Source organism: Cyphomyrmex costatus, unplaced genomic scaffold (genome assembly GCF_001594065.2).
Source record: "Cyphomyrmex costatus isolate MS0001 unplaced genomic scaffold, Ccosl1.0 scaffold538, whole genome shotgun sequence".
NCBI lineage: Eukaryota > Metazoa > Arthropoda > Insecta > Hymenoptera > Formicidae > Cyphomyrmex > Cyphomyrmex costatus.
In genome coordinates this window covers 233,353-259,040 of record NW_017279598.1, presented here as the reverse complement: position 1 = coordinate 259,040, position 25,688 = coordinate 233,353, and the positions used below count along the sequence as shown (strand labels likewise).

Genomic DNA, 25,688 nt, shown 5'->3' with positions numbered 1-25,688 from the left:
AAATTACCAGGGATTACGTACGGAGGAATTGCCTGACGCGCAGTATAGTGATGACGAAATAGTGTACTCACGGTACGCTATTAGACACTGTGATTATTATTAATAATTATTATCAAGGAAAATGGCGTTAAAATATGACATATAATATGTTACAAATTCCTTAATATTGATAATATTGGTATAATAATTGGACATTATTTGTTACTCTTTTATAAGACAATTTATGGATAGATATATAAATATATATATATAAAATAATTAAAAGAGAAATGTTCTAATCACTATATGAATAAAACATATTTCACAAATACAAATTGGACAGAATAAAGAGCAATATGTGTCGGGCGCAGAAGATGTCGTGCAATTAAAAACACAAAAATATATTTCTTTCTTGTCTAAAAATCTATCGAAAATAGGATTCCCATGCGTGATCGCGCTTAGTACATATGAATTATAATAATTAAAACGTTTACTCTAAAAGTCTAAAAAATAATCGTAAATTGTTTTATTTTATCGTATACGTCTATTTTGATTATCCTAAGATCAACATCTAAAATTTCACAGAAGATCGAGTGAGTGGTGTCTAATGGACCCCCACCGACCGTCGTTTTATTTAAAGGATGGTGAGATCCTTCAAAGGATCGCTAGCCGAGTCTCATTTGCATTCAAGATTGCGAAGGACCGTGTACAGCCTGATTCTTGGTCCTTTTTGCTGTGTACGATGATGTAAACGCGATCGTTGTCGGTCTTTCCGTGGGACGATAATTGGGTCAGCGGGGTTAGACACAGGAAAACGGATGATAGACGAAAAAACGAGAATATTCGATACAGAGGAGAAGCAGAGACAAGGCTGACGAAGGCTGACTTCTCGTCGAAACGAAGTGGCCTGAAATTAGTTTACCTTTGGAAACCAATTTCTTTCTCTTTCGTTGCCCTCCGCCCGCACGCCTGCCACTTCCTGTCTGACATAAGAGCGATTTTTCTCCTGTAAGTGGAGGGGTTGACTTCGGCGAGTAACGAGAGACGAAATTGCCGAAGGGAGGAAAAATAATAAATGAACGGTACAGAACGAAAAGATCAATTCTTGATAATACGGTAACTAATACAGTCGTTCTCCTTCCGTTTCCTCTTTGCTTTTATGCACTGAACTGTACATGCAATGCCTAACATTATGTGCAACACGTTCGTGTTAATACTTCGTGCTAATTATGCTCCACACCTAGTATGATATTGCACTCTGTGAAAGTAATATAAAAACACATGTGTCGAATCTATTTTATCGTGATAATATTAAAGTAGAGAAACGGTGAGGCTTTCTAATTATGGAGATAGACCTAGTTTGAAAATCAATATATAAATATTACGCTTGCGTACAGCTCATATTACAATAAAAAAAAGAAATAGAAGAAAATATTACAATACAAAATAAATGTCCGATGTGATAAATAAGAAACTATAATAATAATTATAATTAATAAAGCGATTAACGCGCGAAGCTATAATAAATTAATAAATATTTTGACATTTTCTCTGTATTTCTATGTATCTTATTTTTACTACTCCACTGTTCCACTCTAATTATAAGTACATATATATATATATATATATTTACATATATTTTACGTATTCGATATGTACGCGAGAACATTGGATTATCGTGATGAAAGTTAAAGCGGATTTGCGCGTATCCACCCTCGTAAGTTGTGGAATGCATCAAGTGTTTCTGATTTGCCTGAGAAGAGGAAAGACGGAAAAGGAAAAGAAGAAGACAGAAACTGGTAGAAGTTGGTGGCGCGAGGAAATTTATGACTGTCATACTTCACGGTACGTCAAGCTGTGTTCCTTACGGCCCGACTACTATAATCTAGGCACTTAGCATCTTGGAGTTTAAATGCGATACTTTCCAGCTCGAAGAAATGTTTCTTTTTTGTGGAAGAAAAATATATATTTTGCGATCTTTCGAAAATTGCGGTCATTTATAAAACTGATATTTGTAAAAATATTGAATGCAGTAATACTGTAGTTAGCTGTACATTTCTTATAATTAAGTGAATATGAATGTCGATAATTATTGTATTAGGTATAAATTCGTGGGTGTGAATCTCTATCGAAACATCCTTAATAAGTAATAAAAAAATTAAAAACTTATTCAACAAAAGAGTGAATCAGATGTAAAGGTAGACAAGAATGAGTGAAGTGTATAGACGATATCGTAACCAGACAAACCGCAAGTCAAGCCAAACATTTCGAACTGTTCCTTTTCACGTCGCTTGACGCCGCGATATTAAGCGTATGTACATGTACAGCCGCCATTATCCAGCCATTACAACGTCACACCGTTGTACCAGCGTACACCGCGAGCGCGACGCTCGGTCCGAGGCTAAAGTAGCGTGCGGCACGCTTCTGCTATACCCGCTATCGCTACTTGACTGACAACCCTAACTGACGCAGGACCCCTTTGCACAAGCCAGCCAGCGAGCTAGTCCGCTTAACCAACCCTCTATCGTCGCCGCCGCCGCTGCCGTCTTCCCTCCCCATGCACTTTACTCTGTTCACCCGCGCCTTTGTTAGCGAGACGACCGCGGAAGTATTGCGTTACTCTGTGTACAGGTACGCTCTTGTCGTGTGCCACGTCGCGGTGCCTGCATACTGAATCGCAAAATTCCGCTCGACCCGAGATAAGGTACATACCGAGGTGGTTAGCGAAGGGGAATAGTAAAAAATAGAGTTCTTGGGCTATAAGCCAGGAAGCACGTTGGATTTTAACATTGTAAAGTATGCATAGATTAGTTTATGGGAAGTAAATTGTATCCCAGTGCTAACGTAGCTTGATTGAGAAATAATTTCTAAAGATTGAATTTACAAACTTGGTACAATCTTGTTTGCAATAAATTATTTGATCATTATATTTTAAGGGTAAAGAAATATTACGTGCTCACATATTTAATAACATTAACGGAAAAGTCATATTAAATTAACATAGAAATATATATTTCTCATACTGTAGATATGTCCAAAATACATCATAGAGATACGAGTGTCTTAAAGATATATTTAGGATATTTGATATCTTTAGGATATGTAATATCCTGAGTAATATCTTGATATGTTTAGGATATGTGATGTACACATTTCGGACATTTCTGCTGTATGTGATGTTTATGATCAGTCTATTATTCTATTATGACGTTGAAAAATGATTTAATTCTTTTCTATTTTTTACATTTGAGGAATAACAAAACACGAAAAATATAAATAAAAATTTTCTACTGAATTGATTTCTGATCGCCAGAACAGAGTACAGAATTGTATTCGTGTTATCCTGTAGATGTTTCATCGACGGGGAAAATTCGACGCTGATGGGATTGCATTCGCCACGTCTCGCGAAAATCAAATTTGTCGGTAGTACACCCCTTACGAGGGGTGAAATACCTCTGACCCATTTCATGGCGTAAATTTCGTTCGAATCGCCCGAAGGTCTTCACGGTGTAAATTCCTTAACGGCCGAGTCAGAAACTTTAGTCCCTTGTAGCTTGCCCTGAGGTCGGACATTTAGATGGTTTTAGTGATAAGCTATAAATATGTGTCTATATTTTAATGAGAGATTATATTTAAAAAATATTTTTACTTTATATACTGTTATATCTTTTATAACGCAATATGTTTTAACAATAGCTTACACTGTATTATAAAAAAAAACTTACATTGTTATTACAATACATATATCAATAATAGAAAACTAATAATATTGCAAAAATATAATATGTCACAATACTCTTTAATAATACAGTAATTTCTGTATATAAAATAAATACAAAATATAGTCTCTCTTTCTCTCTCTCTGTTTTCTTTGCATAAATTAATTAATTAATCTAACGTGTGTTTGCGTGGCACATTTCTTTTCCTGTCTACGAGAGATATGACCAGTTTACATGCGAGATCGATTACTGCGTGTTAGAAGCCAAATGTCGAGATTGCTCCGGGGCGACTGTTGAGAAGACTATAGTTTTAATGAAGGGTTCGTGCTGATAACCACTCCCTTCGAATGACGATTACTTAAATAAACCGCGTTCGGCGAATAATCTTCGGTTAAAGAGCGTACAATCGTAGTTCGCGGACCCTCTGATGATATTCGTTGTCGAAGTTAAATCCCCTCGGGTTTTCGCTTCTTGTCTCTTACAACCAAAGGCCACACAACGCCAGACTGCGGAGCACCGCAGTTCGCCTTGCTAGAAACCGAAATCGAGACACACTCCAATTTCAACAATTAGTTTCCGTCATTCGCGTCTCTCTCGTGGCGCAGGCTCACCTGAAAGCTTTGTGATCCGCCAATCAGATTTCGTTCATAATAACCAATACCTGCGGCGCTATTAGAGAAAGAAGTATAATTTAATTTTCGATCAATTTCATTTCACATAGCATATAAAGCTAGAATCTCAAGTTGAAACGTAAACGATGCAATAGATGAAATCACGATAGATGAAAGCAATTATTGTAAATTATTGTGAAATTCTCATTCACTAATGGCTAAATTATTTAAATATCTATATTATTGTGATAATAGAAACACATCTTCGGTCTATACTTATATTGCTCATTTGTTTTAATAATATGACACAACTAAGAAAACAAAGAAAATAAGTTGGAAAGTTTAAAAATTTTGTGATATTAATTTTAAAATGCAATTTTTTAAAATTAATAATAACTAATTACAGAGGAATACAAATATGTTCTTTCTTCTTTTTTTTTCTTTATGTCTCAATTCTTTTTCTATGAATAATTTAAAAAATGACAATTTTATTAGTTATGTTATTGTTATAATAAATGAGAAATATGCTACATTAAAAAAGTTATTAAATTTTAATAAACATTTGTTTTAGTAGTACTAACGAAATATTTACTACATGTAAACACATATATTTATTTGATTTAAGCATAACTTTCATTTTGAATAAATATTTATTTATTATTATATTAAGTAAATAGTTCGTTTTTTTTTAGTATTATTACAACAAATATTATTTATTAAAATTTAGTAAATTTTTTTTAGTGTATTATTTATTATTGCTGAAATTGATCATAATTTTACACTGTAAACGTATTTTAGACTCTTCAAAATTTGTACTTCTTTAATCTGTTTCCTATTAAACCGAAATATATATGAATCACTTCTACATGAAGCTATACATATCACCCCAAATATTTCAATTTATTACTTAATTATTTTTAGGTTCTGTATGATTAATGTTATAAAAGAAATCTAAAAAGTTTACAATAAAGTTTACGTTATTATCAATCTCAGCACTTTGTGTTGACTTATGTCTTGTGTGTATATAGGATGTAACACAAACCATACAACACGGCGTACTGAATGCAACTTAGTTGCTATTAAACCTTTACTAGCTACCTGATCTTTAGTATTAAATCCGTGGCGGCATCGTCTTGTTGGCTCTGTAGTGCTTAGTAATTATTATCGTAGATTATTACGAAACTTTTGATAGGCGTGGGGTAACAGCACTGATATTCAAGTGTACACTTATAATACAACTCCATACTAAGCTAAATTAGTAATTCCGTTTATTGTAAATAAACTCTCGGCATATGGCTCGAATCAGAGATCACCGTGTAGATTACGTTATGCAAATATGATAAATTGTTTTACATTTTAAATTTTAAATTTATATAATTTTATTAAATATCTCATTAAGTATCAATTAAACTTAAAAAGTCCGATTTGTTTAAATTCATTAACTTTAATTTTCGGTAATTAAGATAGTCTCGACAGTCTGTATTATTGTACTTACATTTCACTGTAATACATAGCATTATTAATACGTGCCTACCGCACATCGAACGCGATGAGCGATAAGCAACGAGCGATATCCAATGAAAGCTTTGCTTTTTCTCGCATGACGATGCAAAGCAGAACTCTGTACTTATGCAGACATAAGTTTTCTCGCAATTCCATTTTATTTTTTATTTAAGTACATCTTTTTTCTATTCATTTGTAAACTTTCCATCTTTAAACGCATATAATTTCACACTTTTAGACGTAATTGTCAGTTTACAAAATGATTTGCGATGACGTTAATCGTTTATCGCGTTACATTATTTATCGCTAACATGCGAATCAATCATCGCTTGATTTTATCGTGCAGACGATGACCCGATCGTGGGTTAGACGAGAATTTATATGGAACTTTACGCGACATATCGCTCATTTATAAGCGCCGAACACGTCGCGCCGTGATCGTAAATTGGCGGATAATACCTCCGAGGACGAGTGCCGTCATAAAACACTTGTATGTGTAACCTAACGTAGTGTATACTATAAGCACATCGTGGGTATCAAACGTTAAAAAATTAACGCACTACTTCCGTCGCAGGTGCCATTTCCGATGGCATTACCTGTGAGCATATATACATTATACGTTCTTTTAATGGTTTATTACACGGCATTCTTAAATAGTTCATTGTAAAACTCTCTCTCTCTATTTTTATAATTAATAATTTTACTAAATGAAAAATTATAATTCGAAATTGGACCGAGTATAGTAACTATATAAAACCGCATCTAATTAAATCTTTAATATTTACTGTCATAAAATGCAATCATGAACAAAATTAGTACATCAATAACACAAAATAGAAATTTCTTTACTTAATTAGATTTATTAACAATAAAATTTACTTTTTGTTTAATTAGATCAGATTGTTAAATAAGTTTACATAAAGTTTTATGAAGTTATAATTGAATTAAAACTTTGTAATGAAGTGAAAAATTGATTACTTTAAAAAAAGTTACAAGATTAGTGAGGAAGAATTTACTTATGAAAGACAAATTGAAAATTTCCAATAAATCCCTGGATCAAGAGCATCCTAGAATAGAAAACGCTTGGTACATTATGTAATTGTTTTATTTAAAATAAATTATACTTCAAGAATTATTATTATTTTAATTTGATCAAAGCGATTGAAAGATATAGTATAAATTATTTTGTTTTCTCTTTTATTTCTTAAAGTAGTCGATAAAATTAAAAAGAAGGATCAAGTACTTTCAGTTTTCATTATCATAAAAATATGAAAACTAACATTAATGCCATTTATATAAAAATGTACTTCATTTAAAATATACAAGACTAATGCGTGTATGTGTGGATGTAACTAAAAAATTTATGACGAAGAAAATAAAGAATTACGAAAATATGTTCAAAATGGATTTTATGTCCAATTTGTAAAAACACTTAAGTGCAATGAGTAAATTACTCGTTAGATTAAGCTCCTAATAAATCTTAGAGAGATTATGATTACTAGTGCGTTGATCACAGTTTATCGTCAAGCTTTCGTCCGAATCAGTTACATGTTTCAGGTTGGACCGCGAACTAATTAATTCCAACGTACCAGCGCGTAAACCTGGATTCATAGCCCGTGGAGAGGACGCATAAATTCGAGTAGAGCGGTGGTAAAATCCCCCCCGTATCGTTTCGAGGACTGTACGTACTTGGCCGAACTTTGATGGTTACGAGGCAGGCTTACCGGAGGTCTCCGTCTCGAAATGTAATTTTCAGGCACTTTATTGCGGTACGTGAAAGTCTATCAAACGTTAGGACTCTCGGACATGATGAAGGTTGCTCTCATAGAAACTCCTCGAAATTTTTTTAAAATTACGAACCGAAAAGGAAAGAATGTTGCGAAGAAACGTGGATAGTTACGTAAATTGGAATTGTGTTGCAATTAAAATGAATTAACAAGCATCGCAGCTTGGCGATCATGCATTGAATTGTATATCAATTTTTATATAATAGATTTATAAAAAATTTAGCTTAATAGCCATTTTCAATTTTACATGCAATATGTGTACATGATACAGTTTTATATTCTGCTCAATAATTGATTGTGTGTACTACGCGAACTGCATTCTTTCAGGGAAAGTCAATATCATTTATTTCCATGATAAATTAATATGTTTAAAAATTCATCTCATCCGCAATTTTTTCCAAAATTCACAAAAGAATAACAATAATCTACACATATAAAAGATGAAAAATATATTGTTAAAATTTTGCATACTATATTATAAAAAAAATATTATATTGTTTTAACAAATCTTAGTAACAAAAACTAAATGAAAAATCATAGTAGAGAGGTTGTAGATTTTACAAATACAATTTCTACAAATATTCAAATTCTATTTACTGCAAATCTCTCTGTCTCTCTCTTCAACACTGAGTTCTTGTTAATCCGGAACCTCATGCCACAAATTTCTGCGCGTAATGGCCGTAACGCGTTGCGAACCAGAGCCAGTTTGGTAGTGTAAAGTGTCCTTCGGCAGCTTCGAGGACCGAATCTCCTCCAGTCGGGCCCGTTCGAGCGGAATTGATACCCCCCCTCGAAATCAGCTTCGTAACGAAATACCGGGTGGCTGCGGGCAAGCACGTAGGGGCCACCTCACAGATAGCCAGGTCTTAGGGAACGGACAGAGGGAGTCGACTCACCTTCGAGTGGGGCACCCTTCGTGAAAGGGTGAAGGGCACTGAAGAGGTCCGTATACGACCGTACGATCGATGCATGCAGAGTTCCTTCCAACAAGACCGTCGAGGGAGCCGTTTTATTTCCGGTCGCTCGATCAGTAGCGCTCCGGTCTTTTCGCGAAACTATTACGTGGCGGAGAGACGTGGCAGGAGGCGACAAGAATGCCGCACCGAGGAGGAAGGCAGAGGGTGGCGACACGCGGTTGGGGGATAGAAACAAAAAAAAGGCGCGTGTCTGTTTTTGTACCTGTATGTCGTAGCGACGGGGGTGTGTTTCCGCATGCAAGAGATAGGACGTGCACCGCAATCTGAACGAAATCTCCAAACCCAATTTCCTGGACAGACAGACAGACGGACAGACGAACGAGTCGGTGCGCGAGCAAATCGTGGACCGCTCGCGGTACCGACAACATCGATCTGGGTGCACCGGATGCGGCTTTAATAATGCATCGCCGTGACTTTGCGCGGAAGAACGCGTGCGCCGCATCGCGTCTTATCGGTCGGGACGTTCGAGTTCGCTTAAATCACGCGTGAGCGTAAAATATGGTGTAAATCTTAGATAAGAATAATTGAAGGCTCGCTGGAAAAACAACTTAATACTGATTACATTTTTTAAAAATCTTTTTTCTTTATTTTTCTGGTTTATATTGTACTGGACCGTAATAATATATTAAAATATTTTTTATTACACAAATAAATGTCGTTGAAAAATCAGTAATGGTTGTATAATAATAACAAGTGAATTCCTCCCAAGAGGATAAATTAGACGTTTTGAAAAAAAAAATTAAAAGAACAATATATAAAACTTGTATATCACATAGTTACTTAAATTAAAAAAATATGGATATATGGTTACTGCAAAGATAACATTTCAAAAAACTAAAATAAAGTTGTAAAAATACTGTAAATCAAGTAAATAATTCCAGAAAAAATATATAAATCAGCCTTGAGTAATTAACAAAGTATTGAATATGTAAATAATCCAAAAACACTGAAGGCTATAAATAAATGAGGTTGTAATTCGTCATCATCCGATGTATGGTTTTTAATAAAGCAGCAACTACTTGTTTGCCAGAATGCTCAACTATCCGCTCGATATTTGTGAGCAATATTCGATTTCACGAGTGACCGGTAAATATCTTCCCGCGTATTTGGATATACGTGTTTCTCCGCTATCACATTACCCGGCGTCCAATGCGGCTCGAATATCGTAATTGAATGTCATGCATTTGGCATTTTTAAGGTATAACTGTTAAATGTTCGTTTCTATTTGTCTCTTTTCAGATTCACACACATGTGATTAAAATTAATTCTTTGTATTAAAAATTCAATGCAAATAGTATGTATTTACATACATTCATAATAACACATAATAAGTAACTGAAAAACAATACAAAAAGTACAATATAAAAGTTTCAATTAAACTCGTGTGTAAAACGTAATTGTTACATAACTAGCATAATCTCATACGAGATATAATAAATTATTATACACATTATATTCTGTTGTTATTTCTATACTAATTATATCACATAATGTTAATCGTGGCATTTACATAAAATAATCGGTAGAGCCATTACTAAAGGTCCATATTATAATTTAAACGCAATTTTGTTTTAATAATTTTGTGTAATATGTATTCAATAAGTACCGTGGCTCGTTCAATGACCGATCTGTTAGCGTGAGTCAAAATAATTTTAGACTTGACGTTCACTTGCCGTTAGAAACTGTCTATCAAATAATTTTAATGAGCGCGTTATTTGATGCAAGAGCTAAGCTAATTTATTATGTAATATTAACCTATTAAAACGGATTCGTCAAGCGTTTAAGTGATGGAAAAGCTTTATCTTTAGTCACCAAATGTAATCTGCTGTCTGTCCAATTGGCAGATTTCAAAACTGATTCAATTTCGCAATAATTAATGAGTTTATCGTTAACTACAGTAACGTTCCACAATCACAGTTGAAAAATTATATTTATGCTTATAATACTAAATGAATAATATAATTAATTTTATTAAAACACAGAATATAGTTTATATATTTCTAAATCAAAGAACAATAGAGAATACTGCAAAATAACTCTTTCTATAAATAATATAAATAATCTTTAGTTTTAACAAATTATACAATTATTTCTAACTCTTTTGAGATTTGTATTAAAATTAAGTTTTTGTAAAAGTTTAACGTAGGAAGTATTTATTACATGTACAATTGTGTGTGTGTGTGTGTGTACATATGATATATACTCTGTACATTGAATTTTTCATTGTACATATATATGTATATACACACATTTACCTAAATTGCAACATTTATATAATATATTATGTGTTTTAAATGAGTTGAGTAATTTTGTTGACACATTATGTCTCAGATTTAACGGTTGATTAATTTAAAAATCTACCGTTGATTTTAATAGAAATTTAATTATATCCTCTTTTTGTTACCTAGGTGAAAGTTATGCTAAGGGTGTCACCTGGAGATGGAGGTAGCTTCTTTAGTGCCGATAAGCGTAAAAAACAAGTTACACTAGTGGACCCAGCATCTGGGCAATCTTCATCGGCAGAAGATCGACGGCCTACTGTGGCGGCACCAAAGATGTTCGCGTTTGACGCAATCTTTACCGAAGAAGATTCTCAAGTAAGTCGATATGAGATTATAAATAGGTAAATATCTCTTATTATTTATTGGATATATATTTTTACTCTCTGCCGGCAACAAAAAATTTAACTTTTCCGTCAATAATAGGATTCTTTGAGAAATAAAGCATTTTATTACTCCGAATTATATATAGATATAATCTATTATAAATCTGTCTACCACAAAGGCCAAGGCTTTAACAAACAACTGGTTTTTATCATTGTATAGAAGTCGTATTATATTTTATTTATAATTTTTTAAAGATTCATTTATTGAGAGAAATCACAATCAAAATATCAATCATGTATTTAAATACCCCAGTTGATGGAGAGTTAAAATAAACGCATTTAGGAAATGATTAGTTAAACACAAACTAACATTAATATTACTAAATTATAATTTTCTATTCAATGTAATTGTTATGTACAACACGTATTAGATTACATTTATATTGTTGAGTAGGAAGTCATAATATTGACGTAATATGTTACTGATAGTTTGTGTTTTACAGAATACATGATGATTTTCTGTAGAGTGTAAACCAGAAGTTACGATAGAAAAAGAGATTTAATATTATTTTATATTATTTGACAATGATTTTAACTTTTAATTCTTCTTCGTTAACTATTTAATTTCAATGCAAGCGTGAATCTCACATGTTTTCTACTCTATACGTATTCGGCACAAATACTTATTTGTCACAAAAAAGTATCTGAAATACTTTGTCGTGAGATTAAATCGACAGCGAACTGAACTTAATTTCTGCTATTCAGAGTACTCCGTTATCGTTTTAAATTTCAAATGGCACTCAAGCGCGACGCAACGAACAAAGCGGCACTTATAACGAGCGCGTTTAAGATCGCTCGATAGTCAGGAGGATTAGCACGCGCGCGCGCGCGCGCGCTCGAGAGAGAGAAAGACTGAGATCTTGAGTCAATGATGCCTTCGTCAGCCAGCTGTTCCGAAGTAGTAGCAACAGTCCTCAATGCTACTTCGTACTTGAAAACTCTCCTTCGTTCGATTTGTTCTCACTCTGGAAAATTCTCTCCCTCAGCTTGATTCTTCTGCAAGGCCGCTAGCCGGCTCGATTCTTCGGAATTCGTGAGAAGGAGAGCGCGAACTGGAGAGACGACTCGAGGAAGTTTGCGAGGAATAAAAGAGAGGGAGTGAATCGCGGAGTGTGCGGAGAGAGGACAGAGAGGTGGAGAGCCCTAGAACATGTACGTGCTTCGCTGAGGTCTTACGTCGGTAGTGGAAACGTAAGAGACGTCCCTGCCGGGCGCATAACTAAACTAATTTCCCGACCTCTAAACTCCACCTCTGACAGGAAAATCCATCCCTTCAGGCGAATGTTGCTCTTTGCCTGTGACTTCCCCGTTTGCTACCGAGCGAGCCGAGCCCTGCCAACAGCGTTCTCGGGACACTTTATCGTATTATCATACTGGCGGAATATATTTTTCTATATTTCTCTTGGAATCCGGCAGAATATACTTTTGTTTTTCAGATTTTGTAATCTAGCTTCCAATAATTTCTTCAAGCATGTTTGTAATTAATAAGATTTTATCAAATGTATATATGTGTATATAAATTTTTGCAACATGAGTAATGCAGTGTCGAAACAGGCCCGTTAAAGATCTTTAAATGCTTATTCGTGGATTATGAACTCGGCGATCGTTATTCATCACACAGAGAATTCTTACGGAGGCTTTCTCTACATATCGAGAATCCCAACGAATTGCATTATGCGACCTTGATGGATGACGTCACTGAAATATCGCTAGAGATCGTAAGCCACAGCACGATGTTATATACACATATTGAGATATTTCGGTACTCCTGAGGGATATTGAGCGTCGGATTCAAATGAGCCTGGAGCTACCATGGATATTCCCGAGTCCCTCTCTTGCTCTTCGCTTTAACAGCTTCTCTCTCATTCTCTCTACCTTTCCATTCCTCCAGCCATGTACCGTCTAGTACTCCAGAGAGATTGTCCCGCCTACACTCTCTTCCCTCTTTCTTTTATTCCAATCCTTCTTTTTCTCTTAGCGTTTCTCCCTCACCCCGGACTATGTTTAGAAGAACCATAGAAACCAATCGATTGATTCGATCAAATGTCCGTCAGCCACGGCGATTGTCATTGAAAGACACAATAGACTCTTCTCCTCTCCTCTCCTACCTCCCTTCTATCCTTCCCCTTTTTCTCTCTTCGCGATCCATCGAACTGGTTGCAAACCAGCTGGGCTTCTGGGAACAAATTCTACAGGGATGAAAGAGCCGATTTCGAAAGAGCGAGTCCCTGCGTCCAACACGACTTTTCGTCCTTTCCGATTGGCCGTCAAACACACTCTCGCTTGAATATTTTAAAGACCACCGGGTTCGCCGCCATTCCATCGGGCAACCTACAATCGTTCATCATCAAACTGGCGATCTCTTTGACGTTTTTGTAGAATCGCGAGGATCGATGGTGCTGATCTCCGCCCTTCGAAAGTTCCCGTTATCGGCGTCAGGCATCTAGTAGTGCACAATGCGATCGAATCAATGAAATCTTTTTAATGTTATAAGCAAACACAAAAGCAATAGTATTGTAATTGTCACAACGTAGTAAAAAATGAATCAAAATAAAAGTTCTATATTTCATTATATTACTACTATTCATACTCGCAATCAATTGTTTTAATTTAATGCAAAAATAAAAAATTGTGGTTTTGGCTATTTATGCATGGCATACAAAAAAACAGTGCAAAAGATGAATTTTACATAAAGCATTTTTTTTTAGAATAATTAAAATAGAACTGTTCAATGTGTCGGAGATAAATATAAAACAAACGGAAATATACTAACTTGGATGTGTTTAGCGACTATTACGTTACATGTTTTACTGATAAGTTGCAATATGTTGAGTGTTTCTCTGAATGCTCTTATGGTGTTAGTTTTTGCATGCGTGAATATAGAAGAATTTAACCTTTACGATATGTAGAAAATATTTATACATAAAAAATATATTTCAGCTATTATTTATAAATGCTTTTTTAATCTTTCATTGACGGCGATCAGCAATAGTAACTTTTCGTGTGTATTAAAAGTCCACTACATTGTAAATTACATCGCCATATGTATATTGTACTTGAAAGAATTATGCATTGGAGGCAGCTATTTGGATTAACACATTTTGCTTGAGGCTCAGTGTATTTTAATTTCCTGGAAATTATGACGACCGCTGAACATATTGAGACATTGAATACGTTTGGAAACGTTCAGCAGACAATCATAAAACGGTTGCGAAACTGTTGCGTTCTACTGAACGCATCCATTTGCACATCGTTCTCCTATACATCATTTGTCATCTTGTACTGCCAAAAATTGGATTACATTGAAATAAAATTTCTATGTAAATTACAAAGAATATAAATACCATCAAACATAAAAAGGAAAATAATACCTCGAAATTAGGAATTATTTATTGTGAGAAGAAAAAATTCATGATCACCCATCCGTTTCAGACTGTTAATATCGGTGCTTTATCTGTATGATTGTTCTGGTATCGATTGTATTTGACATGTGACACAGCCCTGTTGTCAATTGTTTGTTTAAAAATAGTCGAAATGCTGGTGGTACATTTGTAACGTTGAGGCGTACATGAGGTACGCACGAGAAGTTTTGTATCTCCAAAAGTTCAATATAAGAGTGATATCTCCAATCGAATCATTATATTTATTATGTCGTGAATTTCGTATCTTAAGCGAATATATCGGAAAAATTACCTTCTATTAGAAAAAAAAATCTCCTATTAGTGTGTAAACTATATAACTCAAAATGTCTTTAAAATGTTTTTATTTAGAAATTTGTACCCCGAATTTAGAGATGTCTTGCAATACAAGATTAAGATATATATAGACAAACGAAATGATCATAATAGCATGTGGACATTTATTGATGATATCGTCCAATCGACAATGGTAATTTTAGTAGTGACATAATCTGCTTGATATTTGTACGTTGTATCAGACAGCATTTCCATGAATACATCCCGCAGGCAAGTGACGTCTATATATTTGAACTGCAAGTTAACAAGAATGTCCGCAGGCTAAAGAAAATACGGTTAATCGAAATTACAGTTGAATTGTTTGCCAGGATTAAGCCACAAGCGCAATTTCAATTATTAACACTTCAACCAGTTAAACATTAATAGAATCTGCAATGGTGTAAATTCTATCGATGGATTATTTGATAAAGTCCACAATAAACTTTGATAAAGCTCCAGATTGATTTAAAAGTTTTTACAGGTCTATATCTTCAACTTGAAGGAAATCGAGAAAATATCGGAGCGAGAAGTGATATTGAAAAACGTATATATCAGGTAACCGAGTTTATCTCTTCGAACAGGAAATAATGGGAAGAGACAGAAGGAAGCGCGGCAGAATCCTTTTGAAGATCGGACTGGAGCGTGCAATTTGTACGAAACTTTCTTTTCGCGTATTCAATCACGTGGACACACGCTGATTGCAAGTATAGCGAACAATTTATTGGAAAAATACACGACGTAGCAAAAACTCATAGCCTGTATTTCTCCACGATGCGCAAGTGATATTGCACACTTTTAAAAATAACTTTGTAAAAATAATATCCGAAAGCGCTTTCTTTAATAATACAAGTTCCATAAAGCAAGGCCAGTTAATATTTCAAAAATCTCGCCATTGAATTGATTTTCACGCTTATAAATTTAAATGCAGTTTCTTTGACTGTAGGATAGACTGAGGCTAATCGAATTATAGGATCAATATAAATTTTTTGAGAGAATCGCCAATTTTGTTAGTCTTTCGTGTCAAATAAACTGTTTTATCGTTTAGTTACTTCCGTGCACTTCGTCTGCATCAAAAACAACAGACAGCAGTTTCATATTCGTGTGATTCAATATCAGTCAGCAACATGATCAGCAATACGAGTATAAAGACCGTGAATGTATAAAGAAATTTTGTTTCTCATATAAAATTGCAATTTGAAAAAAATCACAAATTTTGTGACTTCGTAACGAAAAGTTACGTTGAAGCTAATACAAATTATAATTAATTTTATAGTATATAGTTTTATAGTGTAAATTAATAAATTGATGGTCTCGCAATTTCGGGGGAAGGGAGCGCGAATTGGATAATTCTTCCCTCAATTTTTTCGTTATGTAACAAAAAATACAATCATATATGTATATTTCTTGTTTATGTATCATTTTATGAAATGAAACCAAACGCAAAGATTTATCATTTATAATATAAAACTTAATAACAAAATCTGTTTTTAATTACTTTTTTTATCAATGAAAAAAAAATTGATTCGAATCACCTCCCTGTACGCTATCATTGCTTACTTCATTCTAGTAACTTTAGACTCAATGTAAATTTCTTAAATTAAAACACGTATTTGAAAACCTATTTATCAACAAAATTTAATTAACATTATTTAACTGAAAAACACATTGATCGAAATTTTGTTTGCACTAAATAAAGTTTATTAAACAAAACATTATTATATTTAATTTCAAGAAAGATAATATTCCCTTCGCATATACTCGTAAAATGCATTTTTATTAATAAGCAATCTTTAATAAATCGTATAATTTAATAAAATATGCGGTTTATCTTCATCGCCATAAGACAGCCAATGACGCATTGTACGATTACATTAAAGCCACGTGGAAACTGAGCCTACTACTTAAGTGTTAACAATGAGCTGCCAATAGGCAGACCACGCGAACGAAACCCGGCCGCGAATCAATCGACATCCATCTCAATTATGCGCGTCATACGCGCAAACAGCCACGCATTCGACGCGCACATATGCAGCCGCGTATATCGCCATGTGCGTGCTTGGCCGACAATTCCAAGCCGGCCGGCGACCCAGCCAGGACAATGCATCCCGACCAGAATAATTCACCGCGGCCATTATAGCCGCGGCAGGACAAGGGCTTTATTATTGACTTACGACTAATAGTCACGCTGTGGATTACCTACGCATGTGTGCGTATCTGCGTCCGTGTGTATGCAGCGCATACAGTCGATGTGTATGCACGTCACCGATCTATTGCTCATTTGCCGGGATATGCTGATTGAACGAGCCGCCCGATGAGACCTATACCTTGCTTCCTGACTCCCGTGGGAATTCGGTTGCCTCGTAAAAACGAATCATCGCGGCATCGATTGGGTGTCATATCTCCCGCTTTGCAATTTTGTCCTCGGAATTAAATTGGAGCTTTTTAAATTAACAAAGAATTATGATTCTGAAACCGTGTAAATTTGAAAGAAATAGAGTAGCATTGTATCTATCATATTATATATTCTTTGAGTGGAAATCGTTCTGCACGCGAGTATCTCAATAAAGTTTTGTTCTCATAGTTTAGTGTACTTTTATTAATGAATTCCAGAAATTCTTTCGAAAATTTCATAAACGTGCCACGATAAAAACATTGTAAGTGCTAAAATTGTATAAATGCGTTTTACTATATGAATGGATTCATGTAAATGTTATATATTTTATCTCATATTTGACATGAAAAATGCTACTGCAAGCGGAAAAAGATATTAGGTACATAAAAAAAATAAAAACAATAAACAAATTAATTCTTCAAAGGCGAATGAGAGTACAGCGATGTTGTTGGGTCGCAAACAAAAAGTAGTCGGATCTTTAAAAAATCCTTTTATTCAAATAAAATCTTCAAAACGTTTCGACTTATTTTAAGTCATCTTCAGTTAAAAATATCCATAAATGATCAATACATCTAGCAAGTGAGTCCCATCCAATTTACAGATCAGACGAACTATGTCTATGTATGAAAATTGTTTTTGAGTAAATAATTAAAATTATCTTGTGAAATTACATTTGATGAAACTTACCTTGCAAGATCCAAAGATTGTCATAAGTACAAAAATTGAGAATTAATTAAAGATATTTAGATCAATCATCTTCACAATGCTTATGTCGGATATTAAAGACTTTAAATTAAAAAAATAATCATGATTGAATTAACAAGGTATGTTTTAAGTAAATTTTTGTAAAAGAGTAAACACAAAACTTCTGGTTATTATAATCGAATACTTTGCTATGCAACCAGAATATTTATGTGTGATATTGATTAGAATGGTTAATGCATATATATGTATATAACATATACATATAGTAATAATACCTAAGTATCTAGTTGTTATATCATTCAAGAAAGAGAACATGTTTGGATTAACGTAAGATATATGATTAAAGGAACATTGATAGAATTTCTAATTATCGTGACTGATGATTATTCACGAATTACGTACACAGTACCGTCATGAGATAGACACGGTGAAGTTATATTTCTTTTATAAATAGTTTGATTATTATATGTACATGTATTTCAGTTTAATTAAACCAATTTTTTTCAATATGCAACTTAAAATGATATAAATTCATTGTACAGTACATATTTTTACTTAAATTTATTTTTTACATGCATTTTTATTTAAACTTACAACTTTTGTAATTCTAATAACTTTAAGTCAATAACTTTATGGTTTTAAAGACTTAATGATTTAAAAAAATTAATATTATTAAATTAAAAGTTTTGCTGAAACTGATTGCTCATATCTTTAGCTATTACGGTAAATTTTTGTAGTTTTTTTTTAAAGTGACTTTTAAGAAAGTAAGTTTTTTTTCCTTGTAAAATAAAAGATTTAAAAAAGAGCATTTACAACGTTTTGCCATTATACGCTTCAGTTACGCATTAAATTTAAATCGTTTTTCTGGCCTACTTTATTAAACATCGATCTTTCTTATAGCAATAAATAAATTATAAATTGTGCATAAGTATATAAATTATCAATAATATCCAAATCTAGCTTCTGATACTCCCTTCCACAAATTTATAGGAGATATCCTATAATATTCGCGAATAAGCAAAATCAGCTCATCACTACCATCTTCGAGCAAATGTACGATAATCTATAAACCCATCATACGGTTCCGTCGTCAAGGTATCCCGCCCTTGTATTCTACTCTGCGTTCCTTATCCCTTAGCCCAGACTGCCTGACCAGTTATCTGCCGTATCCTCTCCAATGACGTATTTCCATATTACAGCGAGATTAATTTGCGCCGTAGCGCGACCGAGTGTTAAGCAATGCTGATGAAGTTTGACAGGTGCCAGCCGAACGATGCCGAGGACGAGCGGACAGTCGTTGCACCTCGCTGCACCTATAGATGCTTGCTCCGTGACAGACTATTGGCAAACTATGGTTACTTCCACCCTTGCGGCATAAACTTACTTAATTAGTTACGATGTATCGAATAATGCATGAAATTAGAGTTCGTAGCATAATAACGAAAGTCTTTTTAAACAAACAATTGCTTGCAAGAGATACAGTTCTTTTAATTTTTTCGGTAAAAATTCGATAAAAAATTTTTATTTCTCACTGAAGGTAGAAATGTACATACGTAATACTTTTGTACAAACTTTCTTACGTATCGTATTGTTATTTATATAAATGAGAAAGAAAGTTATGTTTATTTTGAATGTATTTCATAGCAGAATTACAGAAAATATAAATTAAACAGTTTAAGTTTTGATTATTTGTCGTAACTAGAATAGATACTATTAGAATTAAATTAATATAATAGAATCAAAGTTTTCTTTATATTCTTATTTGTAGGGTAAATATAAATAAAAGTTTATAAAATGTCCTAGTTTCCTAAATCGATGTTGCAAACGCACGTTGCCTAACATTCTTACATTTCTTACATTTTTATTCTATTTATTACTATGTAAAAATATATATATTGTAAACTTGCGATATATTCATTTTGTTTCACATTGAACTCCTCAAATTACTTCCTGAAATTATGTATTTCAGAAAAATATGTTCTTACATTTTTAAAAGCATAATAAAATAAATATTTTTTATTTAAAAAAATTTTTTTATATTACTCCCCTCATATAGCACAGATGTTTAAGGGACATTCGGAAAACGTTTCAACGTCTTGAAAATGTTCGCAAGAAGGGAATCTCTGGGATAAAGTGTGCTGTATGGAATTATAACATTTTAAATGAGGGATTTTAGTATGGAGTGCGATTTAAGTAATAGGTTTCTTCCTTGCCTAAATCGCATCATACAAAAATCCACGTTTAAAACATTATAATAATGTTTAAAAAATTATATAAAAAAAGGAAAAGATTGCAGTTTATTAAAAAACTGAAATCTTTTCCTCTTTTATATAATCTTTTTATAATTTTTTATTTTATATAAACTTAAGAACACTCATTAAAATTTGTGAGTTACAAACCTTTATGTGAAAAATGGTGTAATCTCGGTAACCTTACTCTATTAATAAATTTTTCTCTTATAAAGATACTTTTAAGCAAAATCGATAAAAAAAATGTCAGTAAAAAAAAATTATTTTTTAATAACAAGACATCGTTCCTAAAAGGTTAATAAAGTTAAGCTTACATCTTTGATTTCGGTAATTAAACTACGAATTAGATTTGAATTATAAAGGATATCATGTAACCATGATTAATAAATTGTTAGATAATGGTTTTTGCAAAGCCATAGATGAACCAATTTTTCAGGAAATCGGATATCATTGATAGAATGGGTGATAAAAAAAGAAAAAAGAGAGGAACGATGAACAAAATTGAAGGGTAAAGAGAGGTGCGGGGAGGAGTCTCATAGGTTCGATTTTACATCGCTCAGACAGACACTGGGATCCCGATTTCCCCGAATGCTTTTTTGATCCGGCAAGCCACTCCTGCCTGTGCAGGGGTTAGAGGATAACACGATCAGGGCAGGCGGTGGGGTGGGAATTTGGTAGACCAGGGGATAATGCCAGAAAAGGAGAAAAGAGGGGAGACTCACTCGTTCGCTCCCTAGGCGCCAATGACGCCAATCTCCCGTGTAAATCGCGACATATTTCACGACATTGCGCGATGGAAGGGCATTCGCGCGAGTCGATGTTCTGGCACCCTTTCTCGTCTGGTCGCCAGCCTCGCTCTTCTCTGCCGCTACCATACCATATACCATTCTGCAGATCCGTCGGAGGTGGATGAAAAGTTTTCCGAGTTGTTATCCCGGGAGTTATCACACCGTGCGCCAGCAACGAGTCGAAAATTCCACGATGTAAATGCGACCGCTCTTCCAGCGGACCGCCGAACGGATTTCGCTTATTTGCACAACCGGGCTTTTCCCGAATTTATCGGCCACCATTTGGCAAACTGCTGCGGAAATTTGTCAAATCCGGAAAGATTTTTACGAAGCATATTTTAATTCATTCTATTATAGACTTTAATCGTATTCTATTAGACTTGTAGATTTAATGACTTGTCGCATAATAAGATTAAATAATTTTATGGTATCCATTTTCATCGGATTAAATAGTTCGATTCTATTACGGAGGCGAAAAAAATATAAAACTTATCTGACTTTGATTCCAATAAAGTTTGATTAGTGTTTGATTATAGGCATTCGTCTATATATAGTTATAGATTATATTAATATATTATTATAATCATTAAGTATTTCACATATTATTAGTTAGTTAAAAAATATAAGTCGTTAAAAACCGATTAACACACTGAGTTTTTATAAAGTTTGCTTAGTATTTATTTTTCGATCGCCAGCAGCAATTACTTGTAAACAAATAGGTTAAAATAAATCACAGTATGTTGTGCAGAAAGTTCGTATTGCTATGCAATTTTTGGAATTACCGACTCGTAAATTCCAACGAGGGTATTTCCTGTGTATGAACGTGTGTTTCGCACGTTTTGCTTCTCCATCCCCTGTGTTCATCGTACCTAGCCTACAATCGCTAACTATTTGTGTTTCGTTGCGCGAATACGAGGGCGAAAAGCATCCCCTCAGGACTGTTTGTTTTTGATACAGTTTTCATCGAACAGCATCGTCGTGGTAGATATTCGTAGTTTATGCATCTACACTCAAATGCGACTACGTCTTATTCTATTTATACAAAAATATACTATCACTCGTAACTCTTTACTGTGACAATTACAAATATTACAGTGAGAAAAAGACACATAAAATTATCATAAGTTAGTTCATTGTAAACTGTTGCGGTTGGAAAAAATAAAACGATATATGTATTTATAGATTTCAAATAATATTCAAAGTAATAATATATAATACAATAAACTAATAATATATAATCTCTATTTTAACTGTCAATTATTGTAATTAAATTCGGACAATGCAAACAATCAATATAAACTAACAAAACATGCTTGTTACATGGAGTGTAATTGAAATTCACTTTTATAATTTTAACGAGCAATTTTTTTTATAGAGAGTTGGGGTTAGAAAATCTATTCAAATAATTAATTTACTTTATATATAAAATAGTTATTATTGTTGATTGAACATTCGGGAAAATATCACAAGAGCAGAAGTTCCAAATGTATTTGCGAGGGAAAACCTATTGTGATTGCTAAAAATGAATATACGTGATTGATGTAATTGTTAAAAGTTCGACGACGAGAGATGATTTATCGTTTGCCGCGATAAAAATGCTGATCTCGTCTTTTTTTCAATTGGTAGCAAAATTTCTATTCAACACGTTTTTTTTCCATTTTAACGTGATCGTACCAAAGAAGAAAGTTACGTGACTCGCATTTGTTATTGTGCGAATCAGACGGGCGAACAAACAAGAACGATGATATAATTATTTACAAAAAAAAGTGCGCTTAAAACGCGTTTTCATCGAAAAGAAATTTAAAACTTTTTATAGTATTTTATATTGAATATATGAATGGAATCTAAATAAATGGAAATACATTTCATTTTTTTTTTCTAATTAGATCTTGTTTCCGTACACGAATTATAAAACAAATTTACATGAAAAAAAAATGGTTTCTAAAATATCTAAAAATTTAGCTATATATATAAAAATCTGAAAATAATTTTGTTAAATGTCAAAATAATTAGAATGTTTAACTTGATTGTTAGAATATTAAAACTTTTTTCAACGTTGTCATCTTATTTATTCTACATATTATTATTTTGATAGTTTAATAAAATTATGTCAGATCTGCATTTATCTAAACTTTGAGATACAATTTGCTAAATTTTTACACCTTCCGTGTAGTATTATATTTTACAATGTGAGTAAATATTAATTCTAAGCTGATATTGTGGTTTCTCGACGTTGCATATCTTAATGAGGTTCTGTCGCCTTTTGCCACTGTTTCTGTAGTTATATTAATATTGATACGTCAGCAGCATCGCATGCTAATTTGCATAAGAACATCGCCATAGCATATAAACGCGTCGACCAATGAAGCGCCCGACGTAAGCCGTTGTATTGTACTGTAAAGCTTATACCAGAAGCCTCATTGGCCGGAGACGCTTGTACGCTATGCTCTTATGTAAATTTACCTGCGATAGGCTTTAGCTTATGCTTATACAAAAGCACGACGCTACATAGCAATTCTCTCGTAATTTTTATGTGACCGAGACAATATTTCTTGTCAAAGAGGGGAAATAATTTCTCCTCTGACTGATTTTTAATTGCTCGACATTTCTTTCGGTTTTAATTTTCTCTATCAAAATTGAGTTTTTTAAATTAAGATTTAAATAGCAGGAACGTTAATTGCTTGCTACAATTACATGAAATATTAATACCTTTGTATTAGGAAAATCACATCAGATTTCTTAAAAGAGATATTATTTCTCTGAATCCATAAAAGTGACGAGAAACAGTGTAAAAAAATCGACTTTTTTACTATACATTATTGCTAATAAAAATGTTTCGCAAAAATATCAAAAGAAAGAATACGAATTTCTCAAACCCTAAAAGTGTTACCGTTTTGTAAATTGAGAAATGTCCACAATAATATCACTTCGATTCGCCACGAGACGTTGTGTTGAAGCATCCGGAAAACTTGCGAATTAAGAGATTCGTCGACTACGCGGACGAAGGAGGGAAGAGATCATTCGATTATTTCCAGCCATTAAGGGGACCCTTCCTCGTTCATCTCACTTCAGCATCGCGAGGGTAGAACGTTTCTCGCAGCTTCTTTTCAAACTTTCGACATGAGTTTTACATTTCGCGCTTGAAGAAGGGTGAAGAAGTATCGGAAGAAGGGATGGCAATAAGGGGGAACGAAGGTAGGAGAGCGAGTGTAGATGGCGAAATCGAAAGTGGAAAAGTGGGAGAAAGGTCTCCGCCGTGAGTTCTTCCTCGCAAGTCGAAGGTGGGCTTGCAAGAGCAGTACATCCGACCCTCCGCACGATTGGTATTCCAGTCCGGTGCGCCAATATTGCGTTACCGAAACGCGTCATGCAAGCCGAATTCAAACGACTACGAGCGTGATGACACGACGTCGCTTGTAAGTCACACCGCGGCGCGTGTCTTTTAATTTGTGCCACCCTGTTCGAAATAAACATCGCGAGATAAGCGCGATTGAGAAGTCACGTTCGCATTAAGCTATTTTTCTTTTTTTTTTCCCAATTGTTTGGGGTTGCCGGAAATATAAAGGGCGTCGTGAGTAATGAAAAAATTATGTTCTTTGAAAGCTATATTAACTTTAAACTAATCTAATCTATAGACATAAACGTTACTTACGACAAAATAAGTTATTCTTTTACGTAGTTTTTTTTACGTTATCTTAGCTTTTATATTATTTTCCAAGAATTGCACGGAAATTTCATTTGAAAAAATATTTAACGACACAAGAGACCGACCAACCAATTAACTAATTTTCACTCGATTCTATTTCCGGTTATTCTCCGCGTATCAATTCTGGGGATTTCGATTATTAAAAGGACATCAAAGCGGAAGTGAATTGCTATTGTTACTCATTTTTAACGGAAATCCAAGCGAGAGAGAGAGAGAGAGAGAGAGAGATTTTTAGAGAGAGAGAGAGAGAGAGAGAGAGAGAGAGAGAGAGAGAAAGAAAGAGATAGTTAAACAGCATTACGCGCTGGCGTCTACCCTGAGGGCGGACATCACAGAGGGTGGCCTCGCGCCGGTGAAAATTTTCAAAGGCTCGACATCGATGGGCGCTCGCTCGCGCGCGCATCAGAAGCGCGCGGCAGGACCCTTTCCGCAATTTCTCCCGTCGCACGGGCGCGGAATCAAGTGTTTGAGATTATGACGGTGGCTCCGGTCACGTATTTCATTAACCGTCATGCCGACGGTTCGGGGAGTTCAAGGGCGAGATCTCCGGCGATAGAGGGTGCAGGTATCTGCGAAATATGTTTGCTTTGCGTTACGTCCCTCGGGATGATCCCGTTATAATTATGAATGTCGTTGTTGTTGCCGTTGTAAGTGTCGGATATCTCGTCGTAGGTTTCGATATTGGTTCTGCACGAATCCACACGTAGACCCAAAACGTTCCAATATAAGCTTCTATTTATCAATTGAATATTCTCGACACTAAATTTGAAACAACTAACGAGACATGAAATGAAAATGAAAAGAATCAAATATGTTTTATATTTGAATAATTAATTTTACATATAAAAACCTCTTATAATATTTTTTTTTTTT

At 34.1% G+C, this 25,688-nt stretch overlaps 1 protein-coding gene across 1 annotated transcript in view; it reads left to right on the top strand.

Annotated features, from left to right (window-relative positions):
* LOC108778983 (kinesin-like protein CG14535) overlaps positions 1 to 25,688 on the top strand; it is a 136,058-nt gene that overhangs the window by 74,837 nt on the left and 35,533 nt on the right. The window contains exon 3 of the mRNA XM_018546312.1: positions 10,985 to 11,173. Within this exon, the coding sequence (XP_018401814.1) occupies positions 10,985 to 11,173 (189 nt within the window). The remainder of the gene's footprint in view (positions 1 to 10,984; positions 11,174 to 25,688) is intronic.